This window comes from Vulpes vulpes, chromosome 7, assembly GCF_048418805.1.
Source record: "Vulpes vulpes isolate BD-2025 chromosome 7, VulVul3, whole genome shotgun sequence".
Lineage (NCBI taxonomy): Eukaryota > Metazoa > Chordata > Mammalia > Carnivora > Canidae > Vulpes > Vulpes vulpes.
This window is the reverse complement of record NC_132786.1, coordinates 82,886,336-82,910,220: the sequence shown is the minus strand read 5'-3', so window position 1 is coordinate 82,910,220 and position 23,885 is coordinate 82,886,336. Positions and strand designations below refer to the sequence as shown.

The 23,885-nt window shown below is 38.7% G+C and overlaps 2 protein-coding genes across 3 annotated transcripts in view; one reads left to right on the top strand and one right to left on the bottom strand.

Annotated features, from left to right (window-relative positions):
* LOC140599574 (uncharacterized) overlaps positions 1-710 on the bottom strand; it is a 90,520-nt gene extending 89,810 nt beyond the window's left edge. The window contains exons 1-2 of the mRNA XM_072762719.1: positions 509-710; positions 101-450 (exon numbers count right to left, since the gene is read on the bottom strand). Of these exons, the coding sequence (XP_072618820.1) occupies positions 101-450; positions 509-710 (552 nt within the window). The remainder of the gene's footprint in view (positions 1-100; positions 451-508) is intronic.
* CYP51A1 (cytochrome P450 family 51 subfamily A member 1) lies at positions 376-23,882 on the top strand. 2 transcript variants are annotated; one of them, XM_026003755.2, is made up of 10 exons: positions 376-547; positions 2,621-2,719; positions 6,302-6,478; positions 7,704-7,830; positions 9,616-9,790; positions 11,865-11,984; positions 12,399-12,594; positions 13,795-13,890; positions 14,666-14,834; positions 20,623-23,882. In XM_026003755.2, the coding sequence occupies exons 3-10, from the start codon at positions 6,326-6,328 to the stop codon at positions 20,799-20,801; spliced, it is 1,215 nt and encodes a 404-aa protein (XP_025859540.1). In that variant the 5' UTR covers positions 376-547; positions 2,621-2,719; positions 6,302-6,325; the 3' UTR covers positions 20,802-23,882. The 2 variants fall into 2 exon arrangements, with proteins under 2 accessions (XP_025859540.1, XP_025859539.2); XM_026003754.2 differs by having other exon boundaries at positions 387-979.
* Positions 23,883-23,885: the final 3 nt, after the last annotated feature.

Here is a 23,885-nt window from a genome sequence, read left to right as displayed (position 1 = left end):
TGTTTCCGTATAATCCAGACAACAACCACGATTTGTTACCTTTCTGCCGTGTACTTAATACCTGTCAGGCTGGTTTTAACTGGGGTGGCACGGGACTGACCTCCTCGTCCCACCCCTCAGTGTGCAGACGGCGTCTTTCACAATCTCCCTCTTGCCGACTACGCGGCCGGCTCTCCAAGGCCGGGGACCCGGACGCGCGGGCCCTGAGAGGCTGAGGCGCCGCGGCTCGGGAGCCCGGGAGCCCGGGCGGGGGCGGCGCTCGAGCCGCCGCGCCGGCTGACGCCACATAAGCCGAGATCACCTCACGCGCGAGCGGTGCAATCACAGAGCGCGCCGCCGCCGCCGCCGGCCCCTCGCCGACCTCGCTCTGAGATCCCTCCGCCCGCCGCGTCCCGGCGCCGCGGGGGGTGCCCCGCACCCAGGGCACGCAGGCTCCGGCGGCCCGCGATCCTCAGGCGGCGGTCGCCTCTTAAACTCTCGTTCTCTTCTGTCTCTGAGCCACCCGTACCATAGGTGCCACCTGCTTCTTCAGGGCCTCTGTCCCGGCGTAAGGAGACCTCGGCAGTACCGGGGCCAGCTGGGGGCGTGGCCAGCACCAGGCCCCGCCCCCTTCGGTGACGCGCCGGGTGGCGCGCGTGGGAGCCGAGAGTGGGGGGTGGGACTGGGTTTAGTAGGAGCCCTGGGGGCCGGGGCCGCTTGCGGACGCCCATCAGCCGGCTTCCCTCGCTCCGTCCATTCGGAGGGCGCCGGCGACCCCGGCCTCCAGCGTCTCTGGCGAGCTGTAGCGGCTGCTCCGGCGGTCAGGATGATGTTGCTGGGTTTACTGCAGGCGGGCGGGTCGGTGCTGGGGCAGGCGATGGAGCGGGTGACCGGCGGCAACCTCCTATCCATGCTGCTGATCGCCTGCGCCTTCACGCTGGGCCTAGTCTACCTGATTCGCCTCGCAGTCGGCCACCTGGCCCGCCTGCCTGCCGGGGCGGTACGTGCACCCCAGGGAGCTCGGGCAGCGACCACCGAGGCCTGAGGGCTAGTGGGACGACGACAAGGGCGGCCAAAGGGCTAGGGGGAGTGGGGACCTCAGCAGTGCTCAGCTGGGCGGCGGCGGAGGGCACCCTGGGGACTGGGCGCGGCTGCAGCTCTGCTGCTCGTGGTGGTCGCGGCTGCCTTGGCCTTGCTGGCCTGGGTGCTGGGGACCCGGTAGTCTGTCGCGGTTCCGGCGGTGGCCGCGTGTCTGGTCGTGGGGGTCGTGCTTGCCGCATTCATGGTCCTAGGGACGGCTGTGCTGGCCAAGGTGCTGGGGCCCCTGATGGCCGTGGCCAGATTGGTGGCTGGGGCTTGAGCGCCCTGGTGGCTGTACTGGCCACCACAGTGGTGGTACAACCATCGGCAGCAGCGGCCCTGGTGGCCGTCATCTTGGTCCAGTGTCCTGTGGGCTGTAGTATTGCCCCTAATGGCGACTTATATCAATACGAGGCGGGGGTGGGGGGTGGTAGTGTGGGAGTGAAGGGACTGTCCCTTCTTATGATGCTAACGAAGTATCAGTTTCTTTAATTTAGTGTCTTTATTGACCATTAGCTTCATACTTACCTAATATAGTTGATGAATGTATTTTTTTTTCTTAAGATTTTATTTCTTTATTCATGATAGACACAGGGCGGCGGTGGGGGGTGGGCAGAGACACAGGCAGAGGGAGAAGCAGGCTCCGCACAGGGAGCCTGATGCGGGCCTTGGGGACTCCAGGATCACGCCCTGGGCCAAAGGCGGGCGCTAACCCGCTGAGGCACCCAGGGATCCCCTGATGAATGTGTGCTTAACCAGCCAACACCAAGTAGCTTTTAAAACTGCCCTTTCACTGACAATGGAATGTAGAAACTATTGACCAAGTAGTTTGTAAAACCTGGGACATCTAAAGTACCTTTTATATACACTTTTATATAAAAGTGAGTGCTAGGGATTTCCTCTAGAGCTGATTTACTCTCTAAAACCAGTAGATGAGGGGTGCTGGGTGGTGGTTCGGCATCCCACCCTCCATCTCAGCTCAAGTCTTGATCTTAGGGTGGTGAGTTCAAGCCCCTTCCTGGGTGTGGAGCCTACTTAAAAAATAAAAAATAAAATCTGTGGATGAGATGTGTCCGGTTTCCTGATAATTGTAGCTTCTTAAACGTTTCATGTCTTTCTATACCTCTAATCACTGTCTTTTTCTGTACCTTCTTTATACCTTTTTAAGGCAAGATTCTGGAACTAAAATTGTGAACGGTAGTGGTCAAGACAATATAGTTTGATTTTCCTGGTTTTTCATCCTGCTAATGGTTAAGAAAGTTGCCTAGAGCCACCAGTAAATAATGTTGGACATATTCTGGACAGTGTTCAGCATGTGTAATTTCAATACTTTGTGTTTGTGTAGTCATTTATCTTAAATGATGTTTTGAGTTTCTACTCTTTTTACTATTGTCCTCTCCTATGATATATGCAGTTTGGCTGTTCTTAAGTTACTGGTGATGCTTTATTTTTTGGTAACTTTTTAGTATTAGTGGTAAATTTCATTTGTTTATTCATGAAATTAAGTTGGGTTTCTCTCAAAATGAAATGTGAACCCCAAATTTTTTGTTTTTTCTTGCAGAAAAGTCCACCATACATTTTCTCTCCAATTCCATTCCTTGGACATGCTATAGCATTTGGGAAAAGTCCAATTGAATTCCTAGAAAATGCATATGAAAAGGTAAGTCTTCCAAATAATACAGGAAAAAAAATTAGTGCTTTTCAAACTTTTTTTGGATGGCAGAACACTAAAAACAGTGCGATCTTATGCTTATCCCCCAGTATAGGAAACTGATTAAATTGGAGCTGCTCCTGTAAGAGCTGGAAGGGTCTTGGAGACTCTCTTAACCAATCCCATGTCCTGGGTGATCTCACTGTACTTACTAATCATAGTTAAAATTGATAACTGACTGACCCTTCTTTTTCTTAACCAATCACCTGTGGGATTTTCTAACCTACTCTACATATATCTCTGACTTCAGTTTCACTTGGATGACCCATGTGATACTGTGGCAATTCAGATCTTTCCCCTCTTTTTTCTAATGAGCTTTCTGATACTAATTCAGCCATTTATTCCACAGTCCCACTGTGAATTGTCATCACTCTTTTAACTATTTCAGCACCCAATATAAATTTAGACACTTTATTGTTAGACCACATCTTCTTTTCCAGGCTTGCCTCTTGTCCTTCCATTAGAACCATGCTTTGACCTCATTAGATATTCTAGTCCATTGTCTCATACTTTCTCTTGATCTATTAGCCTCTGTTCTTTACTTTCCTCTTTTTTTCCAGTTTGGGACTGTCATCCATTATTTCAGTTATACTTTGGCCAATACCATATATTTCCTTGCCCCTGGATCTTTTCATTTTGCTTACCTGGTAAAACTCCAGCCTTGGAGGGGTTTTTCTTCTTGTTTTCTTCTTCCTTGCACCAGATTAGTTCCTTCCTAATTTCATGATTTCCTAACCTGATCGAACTTTGAACACCACTCAGCAATTGTATTATGCTAAAGTATGGTTGGTATACTTTCCACTCCCCATAAAGACAATTTAAACCTTCACTTTTTTAAACTCCTGAGTCTTCTTTCTATCAAAGGAGACAACTTTTTCTCCTCTTTAGAGATAACAAAACCATCCAAAGAGAACTCTCTTGTGCTCCCACTTTCAAACATGCATTCTCTTTTCTTCTTGTTACACTAATTATAAAACACTTTGTGTTGGTACTTAGTGCTTTACATTGATTATCTTACTGAAGCTCCACAAAATTCCTTTCAGGTATATCCATTTTAGAGATGATAAAACTGAGAAACAGGTTATATAATTTATTCTTGGGCTCCTTACTGGCTAGTGGCCGACCCAGGATTTACACAGTCTGATTTCTGATTCTGTGTTTTTAATGAAAATAACAACAACACAACAACAACAACAATAATAAAACGCATGTAATGTTTACTATGGCCAACACACTTTAATATATTTATAATATCTATATATACAGCCATAGTCCTCATGGATATGATATATATTTAATCTTCATAATGGTAGGTACTATTACTATTTCTATTTTATGGATGAGGGAAACTGAAGTACAGAGAAGTTAAGTTCTTTTACTGTAGGACCAAGGTCACAACAGCTAACAGGTGGAGGAGCTGGGATGTGAATCTCAGAATCTTGTGCTCTGAGCTCACTAGGTGCTATCATGTTGGTTTTATTACACTATCTTGCTGCCTTTTGGAGGTTAAAGTCTCAGTCCATCTTTGGTCTCAGGAACCTTAGGCTATAATTTATTCTTTCTGTAGTGACTTCTCTCAACTGGATCTTTCCTATTTTCTCTGAAAAAAATTTAAAAGTCACTCATTTAAAAAGACCAGACTACTCAGTCTTCTTTCAGGTCCCTCCCCCTTCAGCAAGTTTTCTGTACTTACAGTCTCTATTTCCACATCTCCTGTCCACCTGAGTCTGTCAGCCCCTTCACTAATGAGCTCCATGTCCTAGTTCAATGAGCTTGACTCCTCAGCTGTATTTGTCACTGGTGATCTCTCCCTCCTCCTTAAATGTGGCTTCTCTCATTTCCCCTCCTATTTTTTGATTGCTTTTTCTCTAACTCATTAATGGGCTCATGCCATTTATTATTGGGGTTAATGGAGCTTTGGTCCTTGGCCTTTCCCAGGTGATCTCATCTCTAACCTGCAGCTACAGTTACCAGACACCCCAATTAATGTCTGTGGCTCAGGTCTGTTCTCTGATCCCCAGATCTGGATTGTCCCAACTTCCACATGATTCTGAATTGTCTAAGGCACCTGTTAGTCAACATTTCTGAAGTCTAACCCTTGTTTTTTTTCTCTCTAATCCTGGTTGCCCTGTTTTCTCTTTTTACCACTTTTCTGTTTTGTAGAAGCCTAGGATTCATTCTTGATACTTTGCTCTGTCTCTTAATCCATTGCCATCTGCAGATTCTCTCTCCAAAATAATTCAGTATCCATCTGCTTCTGCCCCATCATTACCACATGGCAGGTTTTCATTATCAGATTGCTGCAAGAGGCTCTAACTGGTCCTCTGACATTCCTTTTGCTCCTGTTCCTCCTTCCTCCATATGGCAGCCAGAGGGATTTTTCTTTTAAATATGCATATGTCAGTGTGTCTCTCCCATGCAGTTTAAAATCTTCTATGGCTTTCCATTGCTTGTAAGGAAAATACTTCTTGAATATGGCTTATGAGACTCTGTGTGATCTAGGCCCTGCAGACTCAGCTCTCACCTCATCCTCCATCCACCGCGCCCCCCATGCAGATCTTTACGCATGCCTGGCTGCCATGCCGACCCCTGCTCATCAGCTCAGGTGGCCTTCCTCTCTTTGGTCTCCTTTTTATCAGTTCTCTTATCACAGAGTTGCTTTCCTTCCCATAATACTTGTCATATTTGCAGTTTTACATTTGTTGATATTATTAGATTAAGTTGTGTCCTTTTCAATAGACTAAGCTACATGAGTCAAGGATGGTATTTTTGTTCACAATTATACCCCCAGAGCCTAGTCTTTAATAATAATCAAAAACTGCAAGGTAAAGCATTTACCACCCAACCAGGTTAACAAAAAATTAAAAATTAAATTATTCAGTATTGATGAGATAGTAGTAAACTGGTAACTAAATTTCTGATGTCTTTACATAGTAAGTACAATAGGAAAGAAAGGTCATAACCTTTGATGACTTCTATAAATTGATCTTTAACCAAGGGGGTAAAATCTATATTCTCAGAGATACTCATTGCATAATTATACCTAATTAGTAAAGAATTGACATATCACCCATATGTCCAGTAATGAAAGAATAACTATTAAAATTATGATGTCTGGGACACCTGTATGGCTCAGTCGGTTGGGCATCTGCCTTTGGCTCAGGTCATGGTCCCAGGGTCCTGAAATCAACCCCTGTGTCAGAGAGCCTGCTTTTCCCTCTCCCACTCATCCTGCTTGTGTTCACTCTCTCTCTCTGTCCAATAAGTAAATCTTTAAAAAAAAAATTATGAGGTTGGTGTAAAGGATAGAAAATATTTTCAGTATAAACTGAAAAAAAGAATAAAAAATTTATATTTCATTTGCAACTGGATGAAAATAATTATGAATTTGGACAAAGACTAGGTGAATAATTGCATTAGGTTTATGCATGTTTTAATTTTCAGAAATTTTTTGTGAATTAAGAAATTAGTGTTTCTTTTAGTGGTACATATTTTTCAGTATCATCACTATGGCTACTTTTCTTTCTTTAGTATGGACCTGTATTTAGTTTTACCATGGTGGGCAAGACATTTACTTACCTTCTGGGGAGTGATGCTGCTGCACTGCTTTTTAATAGTAAAAATGAAGACCTGAATGCAGAAGATGTCTACAGTCGTCTGACAACACCTGTGTTTGGGAAGGGAGTTGCATATGATGTGCCTAATCCAGTAGGTGACACTGTTAATGTTCAAGAAAGACAAACCTATAACATAATAGTTAAAGCTAGTAGTATAATATTGTACATTTAGAATGTAGAAACCATCGATTCCTTGATTCTAAAATCTGAAGAATGAGACATTTAAAAGAAGAAAAGCTCTGGGGAACTGACAAAGAATGAGTATTCTGTTTTATAGCTGCAGGCATGGGCTAAGCAGTTTTAAAGATTTCCTGTACAAAGAAATAGAATCAATGATAACTTAGCGTTTGGAATTTGAGTCGAGTGGGTAACAAGAAAATCCCCTTATATTTTGGAAGGGCCACCTACGGCTACAGTCCTGCCTGAAATTCTAGCATAAGAGCTCTTTTGAGCTAGAGTTTATTAGCTTTAGAAGTTTGTGTGATTTCTTTTCCCCTCCTAAAGTCAAATATTAAAGTGCTGCAAATTGATGTAAAACAAATGAAATCTTTGGTTTAATTGCTTGGTGTGGGCTCTGGCTGAGATCATACCACACATTACCTGGTATCCTACTGTAGCAGTTAAGGGTTGACATCATGTGTTATTTCTGGAGATGAGGGAGGTGTAGGGGAATGAAAGGCTCCTCAAGGCTAAAAGCAAGAGCCCTGAAAAATCCCTATGGTCAGATATATCTGTTCATTTTCTCACACTGCTGATCAGATTCTTAAAATAGAAATGTCCCAAGGGGTTAAGACCATTAGTTGTCTTAGTGTGAATTTATTTCAGTCAAACTATATTGAATTCTCATTAAACTTCAGGAAGATAGGGAGAGGAATGATACTTGCTTGGTAATGGAATAGGAGAATATGTGAAATAGGATAAAAATAATATGGAAGCATAATGAACCTTTGAGGGATTGTGTTGGTATCTGGGTTGGGTTGAGATGCTAGAAGATAACAGGATAGGAAAGGGAAGCCCTGGGGTCAGGAGTGGGAAAAAGCATGTGTAGGAAGGAAAGGCAGTGGGATTCCTAATATCATTAGTTAAGGGCCTGAATACCAGGTATCTCTCTACATGTTACTTCAGATCCATGTAAATGCTCTGTTTCCCATGTGTGGTATAGTTTTAAAAAATCCTTCTACTATTTTTATTTTCAATATCTTTTTTCAGAATATTGTTTTCTTTGAGTGTTACAGAGTTCTAATAACCCATGTGAATCTTGTGATAAAACAAAATTGTGTCTTAATGGTTGGTATTATACTGTTAATATTTTCAAGGTTTTTTTGGAGCAGAAGAAAATGCTAAAAAGTGGCCTTAACATAGCCCACTTTAGACAGCACGTTTCTATAATCGAGAAAGAAACAAAGGAATACTTTCAAAGTTGGGGAGAAAGTGGAGAAAAAAGTAAGCAAACTGTTTTGTTTTTGCATTTGTTCTAATATTTCTGGTTTTTTTTTATGACTACAAATATAAGAATACATGTATATGTGTAATGAAAAACCAACTGCAGCATATGTAAAACCACCCTAGCCTTAATGGAAAGAATGTTTTGATAACCACACAGTTAAAAAGACCTCCAAGAGGGGACCCCTGGGTGGTTCAGCGGTTTAGCGCCTGCCCTTGGCCCAGGGTGTGATCCTGGAGTCCCAGGATTGAGTCCCTCGTCGGGCTCCCTGTGTGGAGCCTGCTTCTCCCTCTGCCTGTGTCTCTGCCTCTCTTTCTCTCTGTGTCTCTCATGAATAGATAAATAAAATCTTAAAAAAAAAAAAAACCTCTAAGAGGAAGTGATTATTGCTGTTCACTTAGAAAAACTTTAAAATGGGCTAATTAACGTGCACGTTATTCAGCTCATTTGTACAAATAATATAAAAATGATTCATAATTAAATTTTGAAATAAACTGAATGTTAAGACTTTTTGCATGGTCATTTTAAGACAGTAAATAACTTTTTTAACCTCCGTGGGCAAGTAAAAGTCTAAATGATTTAATTTTGTATGTAATACCCTATTTATTTGATACTTATTTCATGAAAAAGGTAAATTTAAATACATAGGTTTTACTCTGTCACCAAATATATGCTTTCTTGCATTAGGTAGAGAGTATAATGAGTATAACTTGATTGTCCTTGGATATTTATGTGAATCCATCTTTTATATTGGACAATAAGTGTTCCTTTCAGGGAAAATTGCCAGCTCAAAGCAGGAAGCAACATTTGCCTACAGGGTATCAAGACCTCTGTATAGGTCCCCATGTTCTGGGTGTGGTCTTCAGTATAGTAAAAGATCCAGAAACTTGATTTAATTTTTTATTTACCTGAAGCTGATGTGACATATTTCTAGCTATATAAGAACCTGATGTAAAACTAAAATGCCTCTAAATAAGTGCAAATGAGACAAAGTTACAGCACTGAGATCACCAGAATTTGCTAAACTTCATTGGTAAATCTAATTAGAAAGCCAGGTGATAATTGGAAGTTCATTTGGCAAACACGGAATTAAATAGTAAGATATTAACAGGGTAATTTTTATGACTTTTAAATGTCATCCAAATGTGCTTCCCTGATGCATTTGTCTCCTGTTGGGGATATACCAGTTGGTAATTAGCTACAGTTTTCTTTTATATGTAGTCAAGCAAGACTTCAAATTTTATTCCTGGTCTTCCTGCTTTTGACCTGGGAAATAATCCGTTCTCCAGTTTTTAGACTGCTATACCTTGGGAAGCACTTCGTATACATTAAATAACCAATTTACTGCTTTTGTTACACTGTGAGTTGGGACTCCTGTATCTTCATTTTTTACAAATTTTATTTTTAAGTAATTTCTATACCCAATACAGGGCTCGAACTCATGACCCTGAGATCAAGAGTCATGTGCTCTACTGAGCCAGCCAGGCGCCCCTCACTATATTCATTTTTATTTTCAATTTATCTTTTCAAGTTGAAGAATCATGAGTGAGGTTTAGAGATGCCTTTGTGGCCTCTATTTTGGCTGTCCAGGGATGCTTTCTGTTAGGAGTTTTTTGTTCCTCTTTGTTGTGTCCATGTCTGTAGGCTTTTTTTGAGGATACAAACAGGATCTTGTTGATTCTTGAGTTTTTAGTTTTCCTTTGTAATACTTCTATGTCTGAGAAAGCAGAAAATTTCCAGAGAATATTTGGCAATAGTAATGGGAATGATCTTTTTTCTTCTAGATTTGTTTGAAGCTCTTTCGGAGCTCATAATTTTAACAGCTAGCCATTGTTTACATGGCAAGGAAATCAGAAGTCAACTCAATGAGAAAGTGGCACAACTGTATGCAGATTTGGATGGAGGGTTTAGCCATGCAGCCTGGCTGCTGCCAGGCTGGCTTCCCTTGCCTAGTTTCAGGTATGGATAAAGAAAGTATACTTGCTTATTTAACTGTAGAATTGCTGTAGTGTTGGTATGCTTTGCGTAAACAGAGATAAAAGATAAACATAAAAGAGACAAATTAGGGGAGATTATGACCCCCCCATGCTTCTATAAGAATTCAAGACGGGTTTTCTTTATATAGTGAGTTCACTCAAGCTAAATTTCAGTTTATTAAAGAAGTAATTTGTTGTCTAGCTGTTCTAATTTAAAACCTACTAATCTCACATATTCCTTCTACTCAGGAAAGTCTCTGGACTCTACCTAGAAGTGATACCCCTCTATGTACTTATTTGAAAATATTTTACTGTTTTATAGTATACTGTGAATTTGTTTTGAAGTATTAGTGCCTTTAATTTTCTCTTTGTTTTCTTACGACTATACTGTGATTTCTGTAAGGGCAGGGACCATCTGATATGATACAAAGAAATATTGCTTACAAGACTCAACATATAATTTAGTATCTTGCATAGTTAGTGGGCTTTCTGTATCTTTTGATTCATTTATGTTCAGGTGAGAGATGGGGAAGAATTAAATTGGTACTCCCTTTTCTTTCTATTTCTGCTATTTCTATATAGTTACAGGATAAAGAAGGGGAGAAAAAGGGAAAACCAGGAGAGATTCTCTGGAATTCTTTGGATTCATAATTCTTTGTAAGGAGCTTTCCAGTTTTCAAAATGCTTTCATCCATAGCCTGTAGTAGGTTCTCCAGAAATGTGCAACAAGCCTGTTTTTACCTTGTCTATCTCCTGGATGAAGTCAGAAATTCCTGAGCTTGATATGATAGACCTTTCCCAGTTCAGCCCAGTCTTTCTCTGTCTTCGCTGAATCAAATGATTTAACCAAATTATTCCATTCCCTTTCTTAAACAGGCCTTATGTTTTCCTGGCACTGCTGTGTTCTTATTGATAAACATCTTCTGCCCACATTATCTCAGTTGATCCTCAGTAACAGTCTTACAAACACAGCAGGGCAGCAATTTGAATTGGAAGGCTTAGTTAGGAAGTTAGTTAGTTAGGAAGGGGCTAGGTAGTCAGATTGCCTGGTTTTAAATGTTAGCTCCACTGCTTTCTGGCTGTGTGATACTATGCAGCTGCCTGTGGATTGAGCATAAGAGCATCGACCTCGCAGGAGGTCAAAGTGGGTAATTCATTTTGTAAAACACTTATAGTTCTGTTAGTATAGTTTGTTACCCAGTGAGCATCGTACTTTAAAGGTAAGGTTTGGGCACCTGAAGTTTGTTTTCTGACTCTGCTAGTATTTTTGCCCCCAACAAAACCATGGTGTTTCAGAAAATGAAAAGTAGAATCAAATCCTGTATACTGTAGTCATGTTCTAAATCCTAGATGTTTATCATCCTAAATAAATCCTAGGTTTATTCAAATCCTGAATCTTCTTATTCTTCTTCTTCTTTTTTTAAAAAATCCTGAATCTTCTAAGAAAACCAGAATGACTCTCCATCTTCTACAAGAATTAATTTGGTTAAAATGGGAATTTCATTAATTTAAAGGAGTATTCTGCTTTCTGTTAAATGGAAAGTGATTCTAAAGGAATAATCACAAGTCTTGTTCTAGACCTTTCGTTAGAACGAAGAGAGTAGGGGGATCCCTGGGTGGCTCAGCAGTTTGGCACCTGCCTTTGGCCCAGGGCACCATCCTGGAGTCCAGGGATCGAGTCTCGTGTCGGGCTCCTGGCATGGAGCCTGCTTCTCCCTCTGCCTGTGTCTCTGCCTCTCTCTCTCTCTCTCTCTGTGTCTATCATAAATAAATAAATAAATAAATCTTAAAAAAAAAAAAAAGAACAAAGAGAGTATGTTAAGAATACATCTGTTAGGACACATTTCTTGCCTGTAAGGACCCTAGAAATTTCTAACTAAGATTTTTATGGCTTTTTTTTTTTTCCTTTTGGTTCTGAGGTTTCTGTCCATTGTTTCAGAGTCATTGAAGTTAGTTAAATAAGGTTGCGTTAAGCTAGGTCCTGGTTATTTTCAAAATGAGTCTAATGCCAGAAAGTATGACATTGTTTTTTAATCATTTTCATCTTTGAATCACAGACGCAGGGACAGAGCTCACCGAGAGATCAAGAATATTTTCTACAAAGCAATCCAGAAGCGCAGACAGTCAGAAGAAAAAATAGATGATATTCTCCAAACTTTACTAGATTCTACTTACAAGTAAGAGCTGCTCAGATCATATGTTAAGCTGAAATAGGAAATTACACATTAAAATGTGCTTAAATAATATATACAGTCAAAAAATAGTGATACTGACAAAATTAGTAGCTATGAGCTGTGGGCTTATTAAATGGATGAGACTCGAATTACTGGGGTCCCGTGCCTGCCTGGAGCCCCAAGACCATGCATGGGGAAAGCTCTGCTGACAAATTGGAACAATGTCCTTTGTAATGAAAATCCTACTTTTCTTTGGTCCACCTCTGTTCCCTAAGGGAAAAAAATTCTCACTTGTGATGGGAAAATGCAAGAGACTGTTAAACTTGAAAAATTTATTCACTAAGACCCTTTATTTAAATGTGAAGGCATGAAATGGGTCTGCCAAAATGTTAAATTTGTGTGTGTTTCATTCCATAGGGATGGGCGTCCTTTGACAGATGACGAAGTGGCAGGCATGCTTATTGGACTGCTCTTGGCAGGGCAGCATACATCCTCAACTACTAGTGCCTGGATGGGCTTCTTCTTGGCCAGAGACAAAACACTTCAAGACAAATGTTATTTAGAACAGAAAACAGTCTGTGGAGAAGATCTGCCTCCTTTAACTTATGACCAGGTTTGTTGCATTTTTATTTTCATTGCTGCTTTATGACTTTGAGTATTTAATGAGTGGCTAGTTTTTAAAGGGGATAACTTGAGATATTCTGTTTACTATCGATTAAATTGCTTAGCTTCTTTATTTCTAGAAAATTCCCCATAGCCCTCCCTGAAATGTCTTAATGTTGGATTCAGTTTGCTAAGATTTTTGCATCCATGTTGATAAGGGATATTGATGTGTAGTTTTATCATGAGGTCTTTGACAGGTTTTGGTACACAGTAATGCTGGTCTCATAGAATGAGTGTACAAGTGTTCCCTCCTCTTTATTTTTTTGGAAGAGTTTGTGAAGTGTTGATATTGTTTCTTATATGTCTGGTTAGAGAACACCAGTGAAACTATATGAGTCTGTGCTTTTCTTTGTGGGAAGTTGATACTTGTTATACATCTATTCATATGTTCTGTTTCTTCTGGAGTCTTTAGTTTGTATCCTTTAGAAATTTGTCCATTTTCATCTAGGTTACCTAACTCATTGGCTTATAATTGTTATCGTATTCTCTTATAATCCTTACTGTTTCTGTAAGGTCAGCAGTGATGTCTCTTTCATTTCTGATTTTATAACTTTTAAAATAATAGCTTAATTGATATATAATTTACATACTATAGAACCAGTCCATTTAGAGTGTATAATTTACTCTTTTTTGATATATTCAGAATTGTGAGAACCATCACAATTTTAGAACATTTAAATCACTTCCAAAAGAAAGCTGGTACCCCGTATCAGTCACACTCCATTTCCCCTGTCCCTGGCAATCACTGATCTACCTTTTGTCTGCGTGGATTTGCCTTATTCTGGACATTTCATATAAACAGGATCATAACAATATGTGGTCTTTTATGACCAGCTTCTTTTGCTTACCATGTTTTCATATTCATCCATGTAGTAGCATAATTTTTGCTAACGTTTTTCCTTTTTTAGACAAATGAATTTTTGCAGGCCCTTACTATGCTATTCTTCAGGGTGATTATCTCTCTTACTTGCCCTCTTTCCCTTGTTGACCGTGTAGTAATAGAACAAGATAATCTCAGATGCCGAACCAGTGACCTCTGCACTCCTACTAGAATATAGTCTATCTTATAACCCAGAAGTTTAAGTAATATTGCATATTGTTGAAGTAAGTTAAATATTTGTAAAACTCAGGAAATATTTTCCCTTTTTAGCTGAAGGATCTAAATTTACTAGATCGCTGTATAAAAGAAACATTAAGACTTCGGCCTCCTATAATGACCATGATGAGAATGGCCAAAACTCCTCAGGTGAGTCTCTTGGTTAGAGCTCCCCTTCCATGCCCTCAGTTTTTATTTATCAAAAAAAAGAAATATAACAGCAAGGAGGATTTTTAAAATTAAGCAAGTAGAATAATTGTTTCTACATAATTATAGTTTTATATATTCTAACTCTGATATATAATTACATATTCTATTTGTATAGCTATTTTTTATATAATTAGAGAGTATATGTGCTAATCTGTTCCCTGCATTTTTACTTAACAATTAGGGTTTTAAAAATGATAGTGTATTTTTTTCCTGACTTAAAAAAAAAAAGCATGTTTTGTTAAAAATTCTGATAGTATGGAAATACATAAATTAGATTGTGAAAGGCTCCTTGATATCCCTCTGCTACCTCTGAGGCATTTATATCTTTTAAAAATTTCCAGCCCAATGTTGGGTCACTTGAAAATCATCTTGAGTTAAAATAATTTTTAGCTGGCCTATCATCTAGCTAATTTTTAAATATACATATATCACATGTGTGTTAATGCTTTATTACACAATGGTCTGGTTATTGGGTAGAATATTTTTGTATTACCTAATGAAATGTGTTGGGACTCCTGGGTGGCTCAATGGTTGAGCATCTGCTTTTGGCTCAGGTCATGATCCTGGAATCCTGGAACCGAGTCCTGCATCAGGCTCCCCTTGGGAAGCCTGCTTCTCCCTCTGTCTATGTCTCTGCCTCTCTTTCTGTGTCTCTCATAAATAAATAAGTAAAATCTTAAAAAAAAAAAAAGAAATATGTTGCTTTGATTTCTAGACCATTGCAGGGTATACCATTCCTCCAGGACATCAGGTGTGTGTTTCTCCCACTGTCAACCAAAGACTTAAAGACTCATGGGTAGAACGTCTGGACTTTAATCCTGATCGGTACTTGCAGGACAATCCAGCATCAGGAGAGAAGTTTGCTTATGTGCCATTTGGAGCTGGTAAGATACCATTTTACATTTGAAATGTTTGTTCTGATAATATATTTATGTCTGTCAAAATAATCTATATGAATTTTATTTATAAATATCTTTCCTCATAGGGACATTCCTGTAAACATTTGTAGGAGTATAAACTTTGCCAAGTTGGAAAAACTATTTGTACTAAAGGAAATAGTTTTGTGAATCCTTATATAATGCTCTATTACCTTCTTACCAATTTAGTTTTATCAGGGTTAATTTTTTATAGCCCACCCTATTTTCCCTTATAGTAGTATTTAAAGCTCTGTGAATTGTTTTAAAGAACCAGTGGAATTAGCACACCATTTAGTAATTATTTAAGGCTAAATAAGATAACAGATTATCAGTGTTTCAGAAAAGAGCAAAAGCAGTCTTGTTAAAATTGAAGCTTTTATGGATTGTTAGTCAACTTTTTGGTTCTCTGTATCCTTAAGATAAAATGGTCTTTAAATTTGGGCAGGTCTTGCATAGGTTTGCAAACTTCTGCATTTCAATTAGGATCCTTAAATTACGCAGGGAGACCCTTGTTCCTGCAATAATTTCTCTGTTCATTGGTACTCTACAGATTATACTATATTTTATGACTTTAGTCTTTCCAGAGATTTTTTTTTCTTTTTTTTTTCCAGAGATTTTAAGTAGCACAACTTTTTTGTTATTGATCACACTTTTTCTACACGGAAAGTATAAAATCCTTTAGGGACTTTAGATTGTAGTAACTTTGACAAATAAATTTAATAATATAGTATATAACATTACATTTAAAGGAGTTGTAGAATGTTCAAACAGTTGGAAGGGGCATTAGTTCTGTGGTCCAAAATCTGCCCCAAAGAAGAATCATTTCTAATCTGGTAATTACCTGGATTCCACTTGAACTTTTTTAGGTAATAGATTGCTCAGTTACCTTCTATGGCGGCTCATTTCATTTTTTGGACAGCTCCCATTTTAAAAAACTTACATTAAAGCCATCATCTGGGGGTGCCTGGCTGGCTCAGTCAGTACAGCACATGACTCTTGGTCTCAGGGTCATGAGTTCAAGCCCCATGTTGGGTGTGAAGTCTACTTGAAAAAACAAAAAGCTGTAATCTGTTTCCTTTTAACATCCCATTGTGTTTAACATCCCCTAATTATATTCTCTGAAGTTTATACTGTGTATCTCTGAGCTATCTGAATAGAAGATAGAACATTCCCTCAAATCTGTCATCATTGTGCTAGTTTCCTAGGGCTACTGTAACTCCCACAAACTAGATGACTTAAAACAAGACATTTATTCTCCTACATTTCTGGCCGGAAGTCTGAAATCAAGGTGTTGGAAGGACCTTGTTCTCCCTCATGGCTCTAGGGGAGAGTCTTTGATTGCTTGTTCCTAGCTTTCAGTGGCTCTTGACAATCTTTGGCATTCTTTGGCTTGTAGCTACATCACTCTGACCACTATCTTTACTGGCCGTCTGTCCTATGGGTGCCTGAGTCCTCGCATGTCTTTTTTTGAAGGGCACCAGCATTGGACTTAGGGCTTACCCTAACCTGGGTGTGACTTCATCTTAACTAATTATATCTGCAAAGTCTGATTTTTGAGTGGACATGAATTTTGGGAGGGGATACTCTTCTACCCCATTTGATCATCAGGTTCAGTGTGTCCAATTTCTTCAATCATTACTTTCTGTAATTTTTTCTGTTTTCGTGCATATAGCATGTAGCTTACTCATTTTCATAATATTACCTTATATGAATCATCAGAATTTATCCATTTTCCTCTTAATTTGTCCTTAGGATTCTTCTAATTTCCTGCTATTAACATAATTCTCTAACTAATCTCCCTGTAAGCCAAGCCTCTCCTTAGTTGTTATATTTGAACATGGAATGGCTTGTAAACACCCTTCTTAAACAGAGCTCCTAGAAGTAAGAGCATTTTTTTTTTTTTGAAGAAAGAGCATTTATAGGCCACACAAGCACTGTGCTAATAATAAGCATTTTTTGGTTAATTTTTTCCCTATTAATCTTCACAACCACACTATCAGGAAGGGACTGTCTTATTCACTTTTCAGAAATGGAAACCAAGGCTTAGCAAGGCCTTTTTCAATTCCAATAATTTGGCTTGATCTTTTGGTATTCCCTGAAAAGCCATCCTTTGTTACTGAGCTTACTACCTTATGAGGTTTTAGTAGGCCAGAAAGATTGGAAGGTATTAGTTCTTTCTGGCTTAAACATTTCTGATACCATCTTTTATCAAATGTGTTTCTCTGGCTTTTATATATAATCTTTTATTAAAAATACATGAATTATATTTTGTCTTATTAAAATTTCCCCATTTTAATAAAAAAAAACTTCAAAGTCAGAAGAATTTTATAGTGAACATTGATATACCTATTATCTAGATTCTGCCATTAACATTTTATCCTTGTTTTATCACATATCCATCCATCAATCCATTTACTTCAGGTGCATTTCAAAGTAGACTGTCTACATCAGTGTATGTCTCCCTGAATTTTTCTCCAAGTATATAATTAATTGCAGTTCAGTATTTTAGTTTTGGTGTAATGTTTTACAATGAAATACTCAAATCTTAAGTCAATTTGTTTTGACAAATAACCTCATTCAAATCTAATTTATTGATTTTTTTAAACTGTTGTTGGTTCCTGGTCCTATCTAAATCCTTTGCCTGGCCTCAAGTTGTGAAGACATGGTTTTAACATTTATGTTTAGGTCTATGATCATCTGGAATTAGTGTTTGAGTTTGGTGTGAGACAGGAATTAAGGCTTTTTTTTTTTTTTTTTAATTATTTTAATAGACCGTATTTACTAGAAAGAGACATAGCAAGAGAAAGAGCACACAAGGTGAGGGAGGGGCAGAGGGAGAAGCAGGCTCCCCTCTGAGCAGGGAGCCTAATGCTGGGCTCCATTCCAGGACCTGGGGATCACGACCTGAGCAAAGGCAGATGCTTAACCAATGGAGCCACCCAGATACTCCCCACTCCCACCTTTTTTTTTTTTAATGTTAGATAAATGGTTATTCCAGCACTATGTGTTGAAAACATTTTTTTTCCCATTGGTTTGCTTTATTTAGTGCCTTTGTTGATAATCAGATAACCATAAAAGTATGTCTTGGCTGTTTGCTGTAGTCTGTCGCTCTACTTCTTCTTCTTTTTTTTTTTTTTGTCACTCTATTTCTTGAGCCCTGTGCACGACTGCATTGTCTTGGTTGCTGTGAAAGAAAAAAACCCACTCTCACTTAGAACACTTTTGACAACATTTCTGATCACCAAATATTTGGGTGTTTTTCCCACACCAATTCTCTGTGGACACCCACAATTTCAACTTGGTTCTGATTCTACCCAACTGTGGTTAGCACAGACCCCATAGGTTAAGGCCTTAGTCCCACAGGATTCCCTCTTGCCCTCTCATGACTTGAGATACCAATTGCAAATCCAGATTGTCTCCTGTTTTTCTGACCAGTGAGCTATAAACCAGAGGTTTTCTTGATCTCCTTGGGGTTCCACAGTTTCTTAAAATGGCTCACAGAACTCAGAAAGCAGTTTATTTACTGGATTAATAGTTTATTACAAAGGAGGGGATACAATTCAGGAAGACCTGATTGGAGATGCACAGGGCAAGGTATGGGGGAAGGGGCACAGAGCTTCCATGTCCTTTGGGTATGCCCCACTCCCAGTACCTCCATATGTTCACCAAGCAGGAAAGCTCTCCGAATGCTACCTCTCAATCCTTCCATACTATAGGATTTTTAGTGGAGGCTTCATATTGTAGACACAATTGATTAAATCATTGATGATTAATTCAATCTCTAGCCCCTTCTCCTTCTCTCCAAGAAGGTCAGGGGTTGGGGCTAAAAGTTCTAACCCTTTAATCACATGGTTTGCTCCCCTGGCAGCCAGGCTTTACTCTAAGGGGATTTCTAAAAGTCCCTCATTAACAAACTCCAAGTGTGGCTGAAGGGGGCTTTTATGAATAACAAAAACTTCTTGCTTCTTTATTGCTCCTTTCATGTAAGAAATTCCAAGCTGTTTGAGGAGCTCTGTGCCAAGGATGGGAGAAAGAGCAAATATATATTTATTACAAACCACAGTATCAGAGTTGCTGTACCGTTAGCACTGAAGTCAGATTTGAAATCAATTTAAGTCTTCCAACTTTTTTTTTTCCCTAAGACTGCTCTGGATATCCTAGGTCCTCCTTTGCATTTTCATATGCATTTTAAATAAACTTTTTGAATTCCAGTTAGTGAACATACAGTGTAATAATAGTTTCAGGTTCATGATATAGTGATTCAACGCTTCTGTACAACACTTGGTGCTTATCACAAAGTGCACTCCTTCACCCCATCACCTCTTTCTCCCATTCCCCACCCACCTCCATTCTGATAATCATGTTTGTTCTTTATAACTGAGTCTGTTTCTTGGTTTCCCTCTTTTTTCCTCCTTTGTTTGTTTCTTAAATTCCACATATGAGGGATCCCTGGGTGGCGCAGCGGTTTGGCGCCTGCCTTTGGCCCAGGGCGCGATCCTGGAGACCCGGGATCGAATCCCACGTCGGGCTCCCGGTGCATGGAGCCTGCTTCTCCCTCTGCCTGTGTCTCTGCCTCTCTCTCTCTCTCTATCATAAATAAATAAAAAAAAAAAAAATAAAATAAATTCCACATATGAGTCAAATCATATGGTATTGGTCTTTCTCTGATTTTGCTTAGCTCTCTCTAGCTCCATCCAGGTCATTGCAAATATCAGGACCTCATTTTTTTTTAAGGCTGAGTAATAGTCCATTTTGGTGTGTCTTCTTTATCCATTCATCAGTTGATGGATACATGGGCTATTTCCATAATTTGGCTATTGTAGATAATGGTGCTATAAACATTAGGGTGCATGTATCCTTTTGAATTAGTATTTTTTTATCCGTATGCATTTTAGAACAACTTGTCAGTTTTTACACATATATAACCTTTTAAATTTTGATCTTGACATGTGTTGCTATTTTGATTTATTAAATCCCTTTTTCTTCCATTATTATTTTGAAATGGCATTTAAAGTTTTTTAAATTAATTTTTTAAAAAGATTTTATTTATTCATGAGAGACAGAGAGAGAGAGAGAGAGGCAGAGACACAGGCAGAGGGAGAAGCAGGCTCCATGTAGGGAGCCTGATGTGGGACTGGATCCTGGGACTCTAGGATCATGTCGTGGGCTGAAGGCAGGCGCTAAACCACTGAGCCACCCAGGGATCCCATTTGTTTTTTCTTTTAAAGATGGTATTTTTAAGTAATTCTACCCCCAGCAGGGGGCTTGAACTCAATCCTGAGATCAAGAGTTGCATGCTCCTCTGACTGAGCCAGCCAGGTGCCCCTGGCATTTAAAGTTTTGATTGAAGGGTTCATACTGACTTTTAACTAGGGCTCTCTTAGGACAGAAGCTAAAGAATATTCTAGTACATTCACAAAGTATATTGTCATCATAGATTTCAGTTTACATATATTTAAACTTAGGTAGATATGACATTTACAAAAAAGTAATTAGAAGAGTCATTATTATAATTACCCAAGTGCTGTTTCCCTTATAAAAAAACTTTGAAAATCTCCTGAGATTTTTATTAACTATTTTATTTTACATTTTTTTTTTTACATTCTTCTTTTATGTGAAGGAATAGGTCATCTTTTCCCTATACTATCTCTATATCTGGTGTCCATCCAAACTGTAAACAAATTTATCACTCCAGGTAAAAAGAAGGGAGAAGGAATTTCAATTAATTCTTATTAAAACTTTCTTTTTTCAATAGGGCGTCATCGTTGTATTGGGGAGAATTTTGCCTATGTTCAGATCAAGACAATTTGGTCCACTATGCTTCGTTTATATGAATTTGATCTCATTGATGGATATTTCCCCACTGTGAATTATACAACCATGATTCATACCCCTGAAAACCCTGTTATCCGATACAAGCGAAGATCAAAATGAAAAAGGCTGCAAGGAACTAATATGTGAAACATCACTGTAAACTGCAAAAGCATTTGAAGAGAATGAAGTTTATGAAACTCTTGGTGTACTCTTTTTTTTTTTTTTAGTATAAGTTTAAAAGATAGCTAGTTTAACTTATGGTTTTTATATTTTCTTAACCGAATCATTCCAACAAATCTAATGGCATTTCAGATATTTCCTAATAGTTTTATGGTGGCTATTTACTATATATGCTTTATTTAAGGAAATCAAGCTTACTAGTATGAAATTATTTAGGGCAATCTTGGAATTGACAGATTCTAAACACAGTTTCCAGGCATTAACATAGCTCTTTGAAAAGCTCTTTGAAAAGTACATCCATGGTATTCACATCTTGAACTACATCTGCAAGTATAAATGCCCAGGGAGATACTTGGAAACCTTAGGTTATTTATTTACTGGGTAATGTTTGTGTGTGTGAGTGAGGATGGGTGGGGTAGGGAATAATCTCACATTTAAAGTCTTGGATAAAAAGGAATCCCATCAATTGTTTCAGTATGGTGATACCCAGCAATGATGGAGCTATGCTGTAGTCCTTTGAAATTTTGATTAGAAGCATTGTCTCCAGGAAACAGAGAGAGATCTGACAATGGCTTAGTAACTATATTTCCTAAAGAACAATTATTAATACTAAATACTGTATATGTATCTTGATCTAATTACTAAATATTACCTATTTATCGACCTGATAAATTTGTATATGGTTCTACATGGTGACATATATATGAAAAGTCCAAAATGAAGTCCTTAAGGAATAACTTTTTTTCTCTTTGGCTCTAGGTGGTCTCCTGGTCCTCTCTAAAATCTAATTAGGGATGTTTCTATTATTAGTTCTGTTTATTAAAACTTAAACTTAGGTTAATGACTTTTTTTTTAAATACAAAAATCAGGGGATTCCTGGGTGGCTCAGCAGTATAGCGCCTGCCTTTGGCCCAGGGCGTGATCCTGGAGTCCCGGGATCGAGTCCTGTGTCGGGCTCCCTGCACGGAGCCTGCTTCTCCCTCTGCCTGTGTCTCTGCCTCTCTTTCTCTCTCTCTCCCTCCCATGAATAAATAAATAAAAATCTTAATACAAAAATCAGCAGGAACTTTAGCTTAATATAAAGGTAATATGAAGTGTAGAGTCTTTGGGAGTAGTGTCACTGGTCACATTGTGTGAAGCCTCTGTTTAAAAATCAACTCAAATTATAACTGGGGACCTGACTATATACCTGTAATTTAACCACATAATCTGTTTTTACTGGATGAGGCCAAAATGTTTTCCCTATGTATAAGGGAAAGACATTAGAGGACTCACGTTAAACTATTTGTGAAGGCAAAAATCTCTGCTGTTAAGAGTTTTTCATATTAAAATTATCTCTGAGAAAAAAATATAGTCTGTATTATTCATTAATTGTAAAGAGGTGTGCTTCAGTGAGTAGAATTCAGGAATCTAGGAACTTGGATGGGAAAAAAAAATCCATCTTTGAACTAATTTAAAACTGTAATTTAGCATTTCCTTTATTTATGAAGCAACAGACTATACTAGTATTAGCAGTACCCATGATTTTGTAAACAAAAATCACAGATTTCCCTTATATTAAGATGTTGCAGATCTCCTGAAATGTCTTTTACTTCCATCACTACTTTGAAATTATGGTAGTTATTAGATCTACTGCTAGATCTTATTTCTAAAAATGTACTATTTCTAAGTAATTGGTTTCCTTTGCAACCCTATACACATTATGTCTTAAAAGCAATATTCTGAGAAGGGACCTGTAGTTTTTAATGACTGCTAGAGAGGTCATAGCACAAGAAAATTTCAAAACCCGAGTAAGGCTAGTCTGTTTAGTGAATAGTTTGTTTTAGACTTGAATATAATTTTTAACCACTGACTCATTACTGAGAGGCATCGAGTCAGACTGCAGAGTCCTGATGTCATAAGGGGGGGCCGATGGTCACACAGTGGGACACTTGTCCATCCGCTTTCTCCATTTTCACAGCAGAAAGGCTTTGAATGGCAAGTTATGCTAACTAAAAACAACCCTCCCCCCTTCAAATAACTGCTTTAGAATACATTTGTTATTTCTGGAACTCCTTATTTGGAACCTAGCTGCTAATATGAAAAAATTAGGTAATCTCTAAGAATGTAACCCTGTTTGTTGGTATAAAAATCACAATGTCCAGTGGTAAGACAAAATTCTTAGCATAAAAACATTAAATACTATTCCTCTTGCTGTTTTAGTGTTTCAGGGAGGATTCTGGTTAAGAAATACTGAGATTTATATTATCTCTGTGAGTTTCCCAATCTGGAATTTGGTGTGGACAGCAAAAATATTGCTTAATTCTGCTGCATTTAGCACTGTGGTTAATAAAATTTAAGATTCTTTCAGTTAAATGATTTTTGCATCATCCTAGTGGGCATGGCTTTGTGAAGGTACTTTTGGACATAAGTAAGACTAATGAAAACATCAACATAGTTTTTAAAGAATACAATATGTAGGTGTAAAGTTAATAGCAAGTCACATAGAAAATGCTTTCTCAAGGGAGGGAGAGAAAAATCCCAATAGTATTTTAAGATTAAGACAACTTTCTAAATCTCGAAGTATACATATTTCAGATAATGAGATAATCTGCACTGTGACGGACTCGATGTTTGTGTCCCCCTCACCTCAAATTCTTCTTTGAAACCCATTCTTCAATTTGTTAGTATTCAGAAGTGGGGGCTTTGGGAGGTGATAAGGTCATGGGGGGAGAAGTCTCATGAATAGGGTTAGTGTCCTTATTAAAGAAGCCTCAGAGATCTCCCTTGTCTCTTCTGCCCTGTAATGACAGAGCAAGAAGACAGTAGTCTGTGAACCAGGAAGCAGGCTCTTACCAGACACCCAATCTGTTGGCACCTTGATTTTTGACTTCTCAGCCTCTGGAACTGTAAGAAGTAACTTTCTGTTTTTTGATAAACCATATAGTCTCTGGTATTTTGTTACAGCAGCCTGAATGGACTATGCTCACTTAAAAATGAGAAGTTTAAAAAAAAAAATGAATAAAAGAAGTTTCAAATACAGTG

Bases quoted from the DNA above. Each gene is read 5' to 3' on its own strand.
- CYP51A1 (XM_026003754.2), top strand. From the start codon at position 806: ATGATGTTGCTGGGTTTACTGCAGGCGGGCGGGTCGGTGCTGGGGCAG. The intron at 980-2,620 runs GTACGTGCACCC...TTTTTCTTGCAG, and splicing joins CCCGCCTGCCTGCCGGGGCG to AAAAGTCCACCATACATTTT. The intron at 11,985-12,398 runs GTAAGAGCTGCT...TTCATTCCATAG, and splicing joins TTACTAGATTCTACTTACAA to GGATGGGCGTCCTTTGACAG.